This window comes from Teleopsis dalmanni, chromosome 1, assembly GCF_002237135.1.
Source record: "Teleopsis dalmanni isolate 2A chromosome 1, ASM223713v2, whole genome shotgun sequence".
NCBI classification, from domain to species: Eukaryota; Metazoa; Arthropoda; class Insecta; order Diptera; family Diopsidae; genus Teleopsis; species Teleopsis dalmanni.
This window is the reverse complement of record NC_051846.1, coordinates 42426513-42442588: the sequence shown is the minus strand read 5'-3', so window position 1 is coordinate 42442588 and position 16076 is coordinate 42426513. Positions and strand designations below refer to the sequence as shown.

Genomic DNA, 16076 nt, shown 5'->3' with positions numbered 1-16076 from the left:
AACGGTTGTACCGGTTAATTATGTTTTAAAAAAAAACCAAAATTTCAAAAATAAAAATAATTCAGTATGCAGATAATTTTTTTGTTTAAATTTTTTAATTTTAATCTAATTTTTTATAAACAGAAACAAGTTTTAGCTTTATTTAATCACAAAAGTCTCAGAAGACTTCTAAAATTTATTCTCACGAATTCCCTGCTGACTCAATATAAAAAAATTAAACACAAATTATTTGTTTATTTTATTCGCTTTTATATTTATTTGGTTTTTGTATACACAACAATTGACAATTGACAATCGCCACAAAATTGTGGCTCTACATAAATGCTAAATGTATCTAATCATATAACCAGCGAAGCGTCATTTGTCAGCTGCTATTGAGCCAAACGAAAAATCAACAATAACAATAATGCCCCAACGAAAATGAGAAATATGAGAGCTGCGAGCGATACTGTTGACAGGCAGTATCAAAACAGTATAAATAACAATAACAAAATACTTACAGAAGACCCGCACATAGAATGCAATGCACAGCAGACTGAACCGCTCCACACAAATCTACAATCAGTTGAGGCAGAACCACACGCCGGAAAAGCTCATTAAGAAGCGTTGCGATGACAAATATGGGCAATTGTTTTATTTTATAATTCGATTTTTTAGCATAGAACGAATACGAATACCGTCGGCTCGAATCGAAATACTCGTAGTCAATTAGCCAAATTTCTAAAAATACAAACATCCTAGTTTTCTCTTCAGAATTTTGCAAAAAATTATCTATCTAATGGCATTCTAAAGCAGTACACGTTGAATATTTATGATGAGATAAATAGATTTGTGTTCGAGTTCCAAATCAGACAAAAATCATTGAAAATGTTGCTACATTTGTGATGATTACATTGCAACCTGCCGTGAGGTGTACATTGTCGAAAAGGTTCCACATTGCGAATAGTTGACATTGTTACGCTTTTGTTCCGAAATGAAAGAAAATTCTACGCGGTACTTTTACGTTTTCGTGCACTATTCGAGCGTACAATATTCCGTACGGGAATTTATTCATATTCTAGAATGACATTACGCTAACCTGTTATGTGATTCACTGCTCGTTGGTTTGTATGAATTGTGATTTTAGGCTATATTTGTATGGTTTCATGCATTGAATGCATAGTTTCAAGATCAAAAAACACAAAAAAGAAAAATTCATAAATTGTAGCGTAAAATTCTGAACGAAAAAAAAAATTAAACTGAAATTTGCAACAAGTTGAAAGCAAAAACCTCTGGCAGACACAAAAACATGGCATCAGATATATCATCAATTAGCAGTATGAAGAGACATCTGTTAACAGTCGAGAAACTGCGAGATCGTGTTCGCAATGTGCTGAAATGTGTTATTAATTTGCATATCGAAATTTTAGTAAGTATTCTTTTCTTTTTATACATGCTTTAATTTTATACAAACAATATACTAAACCGTCACTTTCCCTCTTCCATCTAAAAAGAAATGGTCAGTAAGGCAATAATATATTCTAATTATTAATTAATTTAGATAAGAAAATTAATTGCAAATTTGAAGTTTTTTTTAACCTTTTTTAAATCAATATTACAATTATACATTAACCCATTTCGGACCACTGCGTGGTGCAACACACAACTAGCTTTGAATACTTTTTAATATACAAAGAATGTTTTATATGTTTTAGATAAAAATAAAGTGACTAATTTTTTAAATAAGTATTAAACTTTTCTCATTTACTTAAACCTGTTTTATTTTACTATTAACTATTAAATTCACCGTAAAATTTAAAATCTGAAATTACCTGGTACTTAATGGGCTAAACAAGTTTTATACCTATATAATTTAACCTCATGATTGTTTGATCCGAAAAACAAAAAATAACATATTTGTTGATGATGGACCTTTTCCAATACATTTTATATTACATGGAAATAAATTCTTTTATTAGGAATAAATGTAAACAGAGAGGTTTTGAAAAGTAGTGAACTATAACAACAAAAATTTTATTTATATTATTTTAATTAATTTAATTTTTGACTAACTATACAACTGTTTCGAGTATTGCCAAATAACCATCATATGTGATTTTGGAATTATTTTTTGTATTTAATTATTCGTAAATAAAATTATGTGACTGCAACTACCATGAATTGAACTCGTGCACTGCCAAATTTGAAGCTCAGAGTCAATGCACATTAACCAACTGACCCAAAGCCATACTTGACTTATATGTTCGAACTTGGAGTTTTGTTAATTTGCTGTGAAAGCTCATTCTTAAATCCATTTGCTGTGTTATATTAGAACGAAATCATAAACTAGCTGTAGCACCTACAATTGAATTATATGATATATCTAAATATCACATATATCATGATATATATGTATCAGATATATCATGATATATCTCTAAGTGTAACTTCCCGTAGAAAAGTAGTAAAATCATGAAAATTGCATATAAAGGTTGTTAATAGACTGCATTTAATATAAATTTTAAAATATTTCTGTAATATATTATCAGAATCTTTCAAGATTAAGAACTTTAGGAATAGTTTTGAAATTTACACTTAAAATAAGTCACTAAAGACATTAAAGTGGCACTAAAACGACACTAAAAATTCAAATAAATGTTTTTTTTAGTGTCAAATCAATACTTAAGTGAACAATGTAAAATTAAATTTTAGTCTAGATTTATCAATATTGAACGTATTTATATAGTATTAGTTATTGTGCATGTATAAGTTTTTGTGAATTTTGGTGAAATTTCATACCTTGATTAAGCAGAACTTTTTTAAAATAATCATTTCTAATACGAAACTTATGTAAACAATATAAAAACTCTGTGCCATCATATTTGAATGCGTGATGTGTAGTATACCGGAATTAGAGACGTACACATATGACCACCAACAACGCTGAGTGACCGAAATGCTCTAATGAGGTAACAACTATGCCTATTGTTGATTTTACTGGATTTCATCAAGTGAAAGAGCTCCGATAAGTAAAGATGATCATTGAAGCTAAGTGAAGAGAATGGCTTTACAGAGTTTTATTACGGTGATTTGTACCCCAAAGTTCCGCAGCAACCAACAGCGTTATATGTGATTTATTAGTATATGCTCCATATGTGCACATTTGACCACAAAGAACGCTGAGCTGCCAGATTTATAATAAATTTTCCATTTATTATGTACTTTTTTGATTTACATAATAAATTTATTATATTTATTTATTATAAATTTATAAATAAATTTCTTAATCTAATGATTGAAGATCAACAAAGAAAACTGTGCGAGATTGATAATGTATTGTAATAAAAATTTCAAGTGATAACATTCATAAATTTTCAAGAACATTTGCGGTTAAAAAAGTTACAAGCTAGATGGGTACCACTATTTCTTACACTTAATCAAAAACATACCTGTTATTATTTCCAGTAGTCTTTTTAAATATTTTAAAATGAATCTGAATAGTGTCTGCGTGTACATACGTACATATACCACTATACAAAAGACCGAAAATAAAAGTCCAATGAATATACGCCAATAGGGGTATACGAAGACAATTTAATCAGCAGAAATAGTTATATAGGTATATTATTATAATAGTTATATTCAGTATTATAACATACTTCGAAAACAACTGTGAAAAAAGCAATAGAAAAAGTGAACTGTTTATGAGAAGCTTGCTCTAAAAAAGACGAAGTCGTTTTCATCAGCAAAAAAAAGATAAGACATATATTTTTTTCGCATTTTTGGATTGCCAGTTAAGTTATTAAATAATAATTATAATGCAATATTGTGCTCTATTTGATTTTTATTTATTAATAAATTTAAATTAAATAATATGCTAAGAAGAAATTCCAATCCAATTCGGATATAATCTGTGCCCTAAAGAATCTTCTTTTCCAAAAGTACCAAAAAATGTTCACACCATTGCAGCAAGTGTACGTTTCTGAGGCTCAAATTCTACGTTATCAAAAAGAAAATACTTAAATAAGCAAAAAATCAACGCATTTCATTTATCACTGACTTATCCAACAGCATTCTAATGTTTTTTTATTTTCTCAACTATTGCATATAATTAAAAATATTAATAACTTTCACATGAAATGTTTTGATAACAAAAAGCATGTGAACAATCTTATCGCAATAAATATTTTATATTATTTTTTTCAGCAAATTACATTCCTTTTATTTGTATTTTTAATACAATATATTTTTAACTCAATGAATAATTTTTATTTTAAATGAAATAAGAACTTATGTGGATTAATTTTGAAAATATTATTTTATAACGAAACTTTCTTTAGGCAAACGAATCTTATACATTATTTAACAAATTATATAATCTAGCTATTTAATCATTTTTCATTAAAATTTATAATTGTATTTGAACGTATGAGGTATATATCTATCGATATGAGGCCGCGAACACTAGCTGAATACTAATAATTAAAAATTAATATTAAATCAGAATCGCTCTTTTATTGCGATCATTTCAGATCATACTCGGTCGGATAATTTTATCTATACGGCTATAAGTAAGAAATAATAATTTCTGACCCATTATTTATGACATATAATAATCATACAATAATCATTTTTTCTAATTATAGGTACTTTTAATAAACGTTACCTTAATTTGTAAGCATCAAGCATTTGTAAAATGAAAAGTAAAACTTTGAACTGCCACTATAAGAACCCCAAAGATGTTGTAAATATCCAAAGCAACTTCTAACTTTGAGGCGGTTAGCACTATGTCTCTAAGTAGATTATAACTGAATACTATTGCTTACTAATTGTAAATATACAATCATACATTTTACATGGTAATTGTTCGTCAATTACTGTTTTCATGTAATAAATTATATATTTACCAAGAAAATTAGCATAAACATTTCTTAACCGCAAACTAAGATTTTAAATTTTATTTTAAAGTCAATGAAGTGTAATATATAGGATTATCTATTTTTTGTTCCAAAAAGTAAATGTAAATAAAAGGAACTACTTATAAGCATTTTGATCTGTTTTTTATTTACAATATACTCTTTGTACCCTGCCATTAACACCCAGATATATCAATTAAATTTTATTCAAACATTTTCCACTGCATATCTTATAGTAACTGGTAACAGGCTACTCACCTATGAATATAAGTACCAGGAACGCGAACCGTCAAGAATATATGTTATAGTAACAATCGCAATATCATGGTGGTTAATTTACATAACAAATAACAGATAATTTAATACAAAATATACTTGCTATAGAACTATCATTATTCTGATAAGTTATCGTGTTTTAGCATGTTTAGTGATTATTGAACAGATATATTGAATGTTAAATCTTAAACTAAATAGATAAAATATTGGTTTATAGTTATGTTTGGCATGTTTTGCTAAAACTGTGCTGACAAGTCAGAAACCCAAAATAAATAAACCTGCATATTATATTAAAAAGGTACCAGCACTTATTAAATAACCCTTAACTGTACTTACGAACTATTTTTTATATACGATAAAGAAATATATTTAAATATTGAATCATATCCTCTGGAAATATGTATATTATTGGAAAAAATAATAAGAGAGAGAAAGAATCTGAAGAACTCTCATTTAAAATTGCTTTTGTAACAACCTAGCCGTACGAAGTTAGAGAAACAATTTGGACTATCTATTTAGTATAATGACTTCTTAGCAAATCAATAGCAACATTTTACGATGAAATTTTGCTATTTTTACAATATTACCTCAAAAATTCCTGTCTGAGATAATACACAGAGAACAACCCCAATAGTCCAAAGTAAAGTAGTATACCAGCAACATACATGTGCAACAATAATTTAATGTCCGTATTTTTTTTAATATTCCCAAGTATAAAAAATTTTTAGTAATATATAATTACTCTATTGATCTATATTCTCTATTTATCACTTTTTTTTAAAGATTTCTCCAGGTAAGCCTGAGGTCTAAATGTATTCCCAAAACTTTCAAAAATATTTCACATACTTATGTAATGGGATTAAAACAACTTTCTGTTCTTGAGTCTGAGTGCAACTTTCGCAAATTTTAATAAGTTTCCATTTTAATAACCATCCATTTACTGATCTTAAATTCATTTGCAGATAGCTGAAATTTAAAGGGTTGCTACAATGGCTTTATTATGGCTATTTCAGCTGTTCCTCTTATTAGAACTAAGCTAAGCAAGGTTATTTGGTGCCCCACGCTTATATCTAAGAAATACAAAAAAATTTTTGAAATAAAACCAACTATATGGTATATCGATAAAAAAATTTGAAACCAGTAATGAATATATTTTTTTAAATATTATTTTTAATATACTGTTGCAATCAGCACACTTACCATATTTACCCTTATTTTGTATAATTTTAAGAAATATTTAAATGTTCATTTTATTCAATAAAAATAATAACAACATTTTGTTAAAAACAAGCTTCAATATATTCATTAATTATTTCAAATTTTAGAACTTTCTAAATGGCAGATGAACTTTATATATACTGAGATTGCTTAGTTAAAAGGTCAACTTATTACATACATATATGCTACTTGAACTATAAAACAAAACAAGTCATGTTATTGTGACGTGAATGAAATGTAAACTATTATGACATTTGCAATTCATTTATTGATTCCTCAAATTTTTATAAAATTGTTTTGCATCGTGAACTATTTTATTTTTATAATAGAACTATATGTTACATAAAAATCATACTGCATCAGAATTTATTGTTTTTTATACAGAAAAAATATCTTGCGTCAGTGTTTTTTTGAATTAAAAACTCCAAGAATTAAAATATAAAAACATTTTTTTAAATATATTACATAAAACAAAATTTGAGAAAGAATAAAATATAAATTAATTCTTATAGCTTACAGCTCCTTTTGTCTATAACTTTCCGTAAGGGTTTATTTACATCAAGCCCTTTCAGCGCTTAGTGACCGTTTTGCAGTAATAATAATATTCATACTAAGTACTGAACACTAACAAACTACGTACGAAATCTGTAAATAGTAAAATGGAAATTCAAGTCACACATAATATGTCATATAAATCCATATATATATTCATTGAAATTAATATGTATATATATAGATTTTACTGAAATACTTACACGGTTATGTAAAATATTATTGAAAAACACCACCACCTTGATTAGAATTGAGAACAATCTCTCCAAGTCGATTGATGCAAAAGGAGGCTTCAGACATGGTAGCTCCTTATTGTGTGATTTGTTCGACAATATTGATATTATTGATATCAACGCCAGCGCCGTCTGTGCGGCTTTTTCCAACTCAAAAAAACAAGTGAAGCAAATGGGTCTTATGAGGAAATTATAAAGTACTTTCTGCCAACAAACAAATATTCTAATCATCTTAGGGCCTACGTCAATGTTGAGTACTATAAGTTCAAAATTTTGAAATACTTTATTTATTTGGAAACCAGCATAAACACTAAAAATGGCTTCAGCTACTAGAAATTCAAGGAAGAATCACTGTTGCCTACATATGTTATTTTGTGACAAGTAGGCAATTCAAAAATTAAGCACTCTATTTACATATAAACAAAAATAACGTTCTCTAAGTGTCACATTATGCCTGACTTGCTATATGGTGCAGAAGCTTGAACAACAGATGAAACGATAAGCTGCACAAGCTATGCACAGTGCAGCTATATTCAATGGCTTTGCTGGGTTGATCCTTTCGAACATGAGAAGAAAGTGCTCCCAAAAGAAAATGTTTGATTCCGTATCGGCTGTTTGAAAACGCGCTAGAGGACGTCCGTATATTCGGTGGAAGAACGACGTAACTAACGATTTGGTACTACCAACTGGCGACAGCAAGCCACTGATCGGGCTGGCTGATGAAAATTACTGAATACGACTAAAAACGATTTACATCTCTTATTGCTAACTAAATAAGTGTATATATATAGATTTATATGTACTTATGTAAATAAAAATGGATAAATATTGTACTTTAACTATATTTTTTCTTTGCCCGCCTAGTACAAAAAATTGTAAGCAAACAATAAAAAAAAATTATATTTGATTATTTGTCCTTATTCATGCAATTCAATTAAATGGCACATATAATTTTTTCAATATATGTTTGCTTTGTTTTTGATTAAATTACAGATTTCGTTGTTGTTTTTTTTATATTTCATTAACTTATATCAAAACAAACAAAGAATATATCGTAGAAAAACAAAAACTCATAATATACACCGTATTCAGAGACATAAATACACATACATATATGGCAATAATTTTGTTATTGTTTTACTACAAACAAACTGGCTTGAAAATGTCCGTTATTCTGAAAAGAATCTTAGTTTTAAACTGCCAAACTCTCGTTAATCGTGTGTTTAAAGCACTTATTATGACAGACACCTATTATTCATGTTCTTTCATTCATTTATTTTATTATTTCTTCTTCCATTGACATCATTGAATATGCATACTATATACATATACGTATACATATGAACATTATACTTACATGAAAAATTTTAAAATTATATTTACATATAAAAATATATGCTAAGCTTTCACAAAGATTAGATTTTGATTTAAAACTTATTAATCCAAAATTAAAAAAAAGCTTTTTTAAAACTTCTTCTTATAAATAACTAAATAAAAATTATAAAACATAAGAAACTTACCGAGACTTTGAGAATGCTACACTGAAATATATTTTGCATCATAAATATGTATGTGTATAATTAAACGACTTAAGAAAATCAGTTCTTTGTGCAAAATGCTTAACAGTATTAGTTTTTTAACACAATTCATAAAATTACAAATTAAACACAATGCAGGGATACGTAAACAAGTATTAATCAATCTTAATCACTCAAAATATTTATATATTTATAATATGATTTCTTTTAACACCATTTCAAATTTAAACTTCACATTTTCAAACAATAATAAAATGAATTTTGTCGAATGAATAATTTGTTAATAAAAACTAATTAACTACTTTATCACTTTTATGTTAATTATACGCGGATTTATGAAAATTCTTCGACAAATGACCACGACGCTGCGATTAAAAAAATAAAACTTAGAGCAATTGTTGAAACAACTGTCAAAATAAACTCACCAATAACGGTTATCGAAGATCGTCTGAGCGTATACGTCACCATACGCTTTACATGAATGCATTTTTATGTACATACAATTATTTATAAACTAATGAGATGAAAAAACACCAATTAATTAAATTTACTTTAATGAATAATAATATATTAAAATACTGAAACACTTAATCCAGTACATTATAGTGCATTTTACACCAATATTGCAAGCTACATATATTAATTCTATCAAAATATAGAATCAAGTGAAGAAGGTGCTGGAACCCCTTTAAGATAACAATAACATGGAGTAAAAATATCACTTTAACTATAAAGTTTATAATATAATTTTAAAGACCATATTCTCCATTATTTAAATAATGGGGAGGTTTCGAATATTAGGGAACTACACCACCAAAATATTTTCTTATATTATTATAAATAATTGAATTTTTGGCTGACCGTACAGCTGTTTTGAATATTGCTGAATAAATTAAGTATATTATTTAAATAATATAAAATATTGAAAGCCGAATAAATAAGAATTGTCATTCGCGACAGCCCTACTTTTCGGGTTAACTGTTATTCAAGCGTATGTTACAAACATTTGTTTAATGTGAAATATTGTTGCGATTGATTAGTTTATAGCAAAAACCACAATTTTATTGGTAAAACAATTCAAAAAAAATGTATTTAAGAAATGAATAATTAATGAAAACTACAGCATTTATTAAAGATAACAAACAAATAATTTTTTTTGAATAATTTTAATTAAAAAATAAATTGATGGCATTAAAATTATATTCATTATCATATATTTTTTATGCGTATATTTAATAAATCAACATTACGTATATGAATATAAATCAAATTATAATAAAACACTTAAATTGTATTTTAACATTAAGTTAATTTAATTAAAAAATAGTATTTATCGAAATGCTACCCTAATGTTTTTTCAACAACATTTTTCATTTTTTTGTTACCTTTTGTTATTTACTACTAACCTCAATAGTACAAACAGCTAAAAGGTGTAAGAATCATAGCAAAACTGCTTTTTTTGTTTCGTTTTTTAAAAACTTGTTGCACTGTGAAGCAAAATATGTTTGCAATGTAACAAAAATATATTTACTTTTTCCCTAATCATTTTTCTCTATTATTTATCATATTTTTTTTCATATATTTCAATGTTCTACCTTTTATTCAGTTTTCTAATGGAATCTTTAGATACGCGTTTTGCGTATATAATGTGTAAATATATAACAAAATATGTTAACCATTCCGTCTGTGGCATACCTACTTGAAAAAATCGGTATAAAAATTCTCAACGTCTTTAGCAAAAGGAATTAAGTCAGCGATTGAAAATGTCCTCAATACATAATGAGTTTCTTTTTTAATTTTTATTTATTCATTAAAATTAACTTGAAAAAATATTTTTAATATTAGGTAAAATAAGTATACGACTGAGAAAATCAAAAAAACTACAAAGATTTCATCGGCTTAATGCTTATCCATAAAGGAAAATATTCAAGAATTTTTATTTTATAGCCTTAATTTTCAATTTTGTAACTAATAATGATATTTTTTGTAAGCATATATGCGTGTATGAAAAACATTATGGAAACAAACATACAATATAATTATGTTATTTACTACTCTTGTAGTTGAAAAGTCAGTATTTACTTTTCGACTTAATTTTGTAGTTAAGTGGCAGCAAAAATAATGAATAAAAAGACTAGTTGGAATAGCAATAATGTTTATACTAAACCACTCATATAGGATACCCAAGTATTGCTCACAACTCCTATATTGGTTTTAACGTTAGAATGACATTAGTTACAAAAACCACTATAAAAAAGTAAACAGAACTAAATTTTAACAAATAAATAGATAAAGTGGAAAGGGAAAACTCACTGTGTGTAAGAAAGAACAATGTTTTCTGAAGAAAACCTTTCATAAAACATTTTTAGTTAAAATGTTGCGAAAAACACAAATATGTTTATGCAAAAAGTATTGTACTCAGCGGATCGCCATTTTTGGATTTTATATATATTTTTGGTCTTATTTGTGGTTTTCAAACACATCAAAAACCGAACTGTGCTAAATTTATAACCTACGCCAATACATACCCATCGCTAAATTAATTAATTAGAATACTAAACTATGTAAAAATATATTAAAAAATATTATATATTGAAAAGGTTCAGCCATACAATTTTGCATCTATCAGTTAAGTGAGAAACTTATATAAACAGTATCTATATAAAGCATCGCAATAGCAGAAAGAATAAAAAGAGGAAACGGAAGCAAGTATACCAAAATATTTAATTTTATACCTAAATTCATATACATATGTTATATATTATCAATACTGAATGCACGAATTTTTAAATACGATAATAGAAATAAGTATCCCTTTTTGTTTCTTAAGCTATAAGTACATACATATTTACTAAGCAAAAGCAGTGAAGTGATATAATAATATTATTTCATAGAAATAATTTTTCAACAAATAATTCATTAATTTTGCCCCACTGTATTCTTCTCTCTTCATACATTATTTGCCTTTGAAATTTGACACTTTTTGGTTAAACTGAAGCTGATTTAAGCCGATTGAAATAACAACTTTTGGTAAATACTTGCACACATGTTCTCAATAATATTTGGACGTACTTTAGCGCCTCCGTAAATTAATGGATGATAATTTGCAGGGTATTAATGCCAAAAGAATGGTTGGCATAATTGAATGAAAATAATAAGACCACTGAAAACTGGTTTTAAAAATTAATCGACATGAAGACATAATTTTTCAGTATAAATAATACTTAGTATTATTTACATTATTTACATTTTACAAATATGCATATATGAAAGTAGTATTCTTTTAATACAATAGAAATAATTTGATGACATATCGTAGATATGTGATATAACATATGTGAGACATCATCAAACTTAAGAAAATATGCAATGGAGGTCCCATTGTTTATATAAAATATACACTGAGACACAATAAAAATTTCCCGTCTTCAAATCTGGCACTCCATAATTAACTGTAATATTTATTTACCATATATAAGACTATATTTGACCACAGACTTATTAAGTGTAAAAAATAGAAAAATGGAATTTATCCTGATCTATACATTATGTGTCAATATTTCGACAATCTTCTTGGAGATTTGTTTCTGGAGACTTTTTTCTATAATGTAATATTTATAATTTTAACAAATTGGTCATATGATAAAACAAAAACAAAAAAGTTTATATTGATTTTAATATCTACTGCGTATTTATGATGAATGCTCTAATCTCTACCACATAAGTTGGTACTTGTCGGACACATGACTTGTATATTTTGTTTGAGGCGTCTTCATAGACAATCGCTATGATGCCTATTTTTTTCTATTGTCTTCAATTTAGGTTATATATCATTATTTAAAATTTTGATTTTAATTGAGAGATAATATATTTTTAAGGAATACAAGAGAGCAAAACCCAACAATACAAATGTAAAAACTTTTCTTTTTAGCGTACGAACCAACTTTCTCAAATCTTTAATATGAATTAAACTCAAACAAAGCAAATGCAGCTAAATCATAAATATTTTATACTAAACTATACGATCGAATCAGTTTCATCCATTGAATTTCAAGGTTTGAATACAGGGATTCATATTCATTGATTCTGTGGTCCTGTTTTTCAAGCACATGTCTTTAAAATAAGAGAAGAGAATAAGTAGACAATCGATTTCCCACTGGGTAGTGTCTTTATTAACCTATATATATTATATTTAAGAGTCATGCTAAATAAGGTATTAAAGCAAATGTATCATATTCTTTCATTAACAAACCTGATTTACAATTAAATATAATATTAAATTTTAAAAAATAACAACAATAGAAACAAAATTAGTGTTTTTGAAAACAAAGTTATTAGTCATATATGAGTTCATTGAAATTTATTTTATTTAATTTTATTATTTTTATATTTTAGGTATTGGAATCAAATGTAACCCAACTTTTAGATGAAGTAAGAGATTTTAATGCAGATTTACTGGAAGTGCAACGACTTGATACGTTAATCGATACACTTAGGAATTACAATGGACCTACAATATGTCATGAGTGGCCCTTTCCTTTAATATTTAAAGGTACAATCGATGAAGCTGATGTGGCCCAAATCCTCAACTCACAGCGTGACTTCAAAAGTGAACGAAAAAAGTTTGGTATAGAGAATTTTGACACGTAACGTTTAAAGTCTGCCACAAAAACCTATAAAATAAATAAATTAAATTAGTATTAAAAAATATTATTTTACGATCAATAACATTTTATGATATTAAACTCAAATTAATTTTTTTTTATAAACCATAGACTGTACATATATATATAATATAGTATTTGTTATAAATATATATATATATAGTTTTAAATTAAATTGTTGAAATAAAAAATTGTCGTTACCACAATGTAACATTTAGTGTTGCGAGTTGTGATACTGTCTAAAAACTAAGCCACAAAAAACTAATCTTACTAATATTAACCATAAAATTAACTTGAATGATTTAAATTATAAAATGTGTTTTAAATAAGTTTTTATGAGTACCTAAGTTCGTTACACTTTATTGACTTTGAATTTTATAGTTGTGGGAAATTCCGTTCGAATGAGTTTTTCGCTATAAATGCAAATGCATAATTACTTTAATTAAATTATGTGTAAGTATTAAGAGTAACCAATGAATATGCCCACATATTTTAATTAATATTTTACGAGTTAAAATTAACCAAAAATCACGTTTAATTAATACTCCAAAATGGTTTTAACTGGTAACAAGTCTGCCATTGTCAATGTCCTGCCCTCCTATAGGTTATGCAAATAAAAAAGAAAATTATGGTAAGTCAATTATTTATGCACATAACACAGTATCTGAGCTGTAATTACCATGGAAATCGTTATCACTGCAGTGCAAAGAGTTTCGTTAATGACCATCAAAGATAATAATGAGAACAATAATAAATGAGAAACCTATTTCATATGCACACTGTTGTGCCGATAACTTTTGATTAATTGTAAAAAATATATGTAACCCTTAAAATTTTATATTCAGAAAGTTGCGAAAAAAGTAGAAAATAATAATTACTCAGACTGAATTATCAGAGTTTACTTTTGTAGGCTTAAGTAGCAGCATATAATTATCGCACTCAATGCCATAATTAAGCAAGGACAGGGAGCAGTAAAGATTGTGGTCATGGAATAAATCAGTGCAGCAGGGTCAACATTTAAGTAAATTGATAAATTAAAATAAATGGACAAAAGCAAAAATTTATATTATAGCCTTCAATGAAAGATTCAATAATCAAGAATATTAATTCTTTAAAATTATCTTTTTTTCCATGCTTCCAATCTTTTTTGAGAAAAGAAAGAAATTTTGAAGTCTTCTCTACATAAGTGAATCATATCCAACATGGCACTTTTAAAAATATCTAAAAGATATTAAAATATATTTTAATTTATTATAAAAAAGGGCCTTGTGCTCAGTTCAAAAATTCAGGTTTTCCTTATGAAGTTCTACATATGATAGGTAAGTAGAAACTTTCCTTCTTCTTTGGTATATAACATTACAGCAAAATTCAATACTTCACAAAAATATCATATAAATTTTAATTATATATAAAAAATATAATATAATTAAATCTGTTATTATATTATGACGAATATCCAAGTCAAAGAAGTAGCGCCGTTCTAAGCTTAAGAGAGAGCTTAAGAGGAATTTAAAATAGAAATGAAAAAATTTATCAGTAACACCGAATAAATAATGTTAGTAAATGTACTAAAAATAAAATACCTGGAATTCTGTAAAATAATAGAGCCGACAAAGAGAATTCCTAACATAAATAATATTCATCATTATTATTTGGAATCTCTATCTCAAAGAGTCTAAAATGTAACCGTAGTAAGCAAGTTGTAATCTTATAACATAAGAGAAAATATAATTACAAAATATTCATATTTGCTATTTTCTGAAAATATGGACAACTGTGAGGAGTAGTCATAACTAATCGTAGAGATAAAGGTCTGTAGATATTTCAAATTTCAACTTACTTCAAAGTTTTCTCTGGAATAGCTTGAGCAACATCTGGTTCTGTATAATTTCTTTGATTAAATTTATAATAACTTACCTTAAGAAAGTGCAACTCGATATGATATATGATATCATCTATGATTCTGCAAAGCAATCACCGTTTCGACTTTTTAGGCAGAGGTCCATGCTTTAGAGCTATGTGCGAGAGAGTGCCTACGCAGGAACACCCGAGGTACCAAAATATGCATTCTTGCGGACAGCCAAGCAGCTCTAAAATGTTTAGGACACTCCTCACAGCAATCAAAGTTATTTGATTTATTTTCAACTTCTCAATATTCTAACATCGAGGAACTATGGTACTCTTATGTAGGTACCGAAACATGAAGTGCATGAGGGCAATGAAATAACAGACTCCCTAGCATGTTCTCCTTTCATTGATCCAGTGCCTTTCAGCGGGGTAACAAATAGCTTCACAAATAACTTATTATATGAACGGGAGAAACAAAATCTACTTGAACACTGGAGAGCCCAAACAGGCATGCGGCAGTCAAGAAGATTCATTAATCCTGAACACATCAAAGTTGGAGCTATCCTTAACCTTAGCAGAAACGATATTAAACTCTTCAGTGAACTTTTTACAGGACTTTTTACTGTAGACTCAATTATCACATGAAGAATATAGGTGTGGGAGAAAGTAATTATTGACGACTCTGTAATGAGGAGAAGGTAACATCAGAACGTATTCTATGCAATTGTCCAGCGGTGGCAAGACTTAGACTTGATTACCTTGGAAGTGGAATCTTAGTACCAAATCAAATAGGTAAAATTAAGCTCTCAGCAATTACGAGATTTATAGTCTGGAATTATTTTAATTGTGCTC

The 16076-nt window shown here is 27.3% G+C and overlaps 2 protein-coding genes across 2 annotated transcripts in view; one reads left to right on the top strand and one right to left on the bottom strand.

The window, feature by feature from the left end:
* Nucleotides 1-16076, bottom strand: part of LOC119673361 — a 116001-nt gene that overhangs the window by 80481 nt on the left and 19444 nt on the right. The window lies entirely within an intron of this gene.
* On the top strand, nt 289-13452 carry LOC119673359. Its single transcript, XM_038084623.1, has 2 exons — nt 289-1408; nt 13108-13452. Exons 1-2 carry the CDS (start codon nt 1289-1291, stop codon nt 13360-13362), a joined length of 375 nt encoding a protein of 124 aa, XP_037940551.1. The 5' UTR covers nt 289-1288; the 3' UTR covers nt 13363-13452.

Coding starts and splice junctions, on each gene's coding strand:
- LOC119673359 (XM_038084623.1), top strand. CDS start 1,289: ATGGCATCAGATATATCATCAATTAGCAGTATGAAGAGACATCTGTTA. Junction 1,409..13,107: donor ATTTGCATATCGAAATTTTA/GTAAGTATTCTT, acceptor TTTATATTTTAG/GTATTGGAATCAAATGTAAC.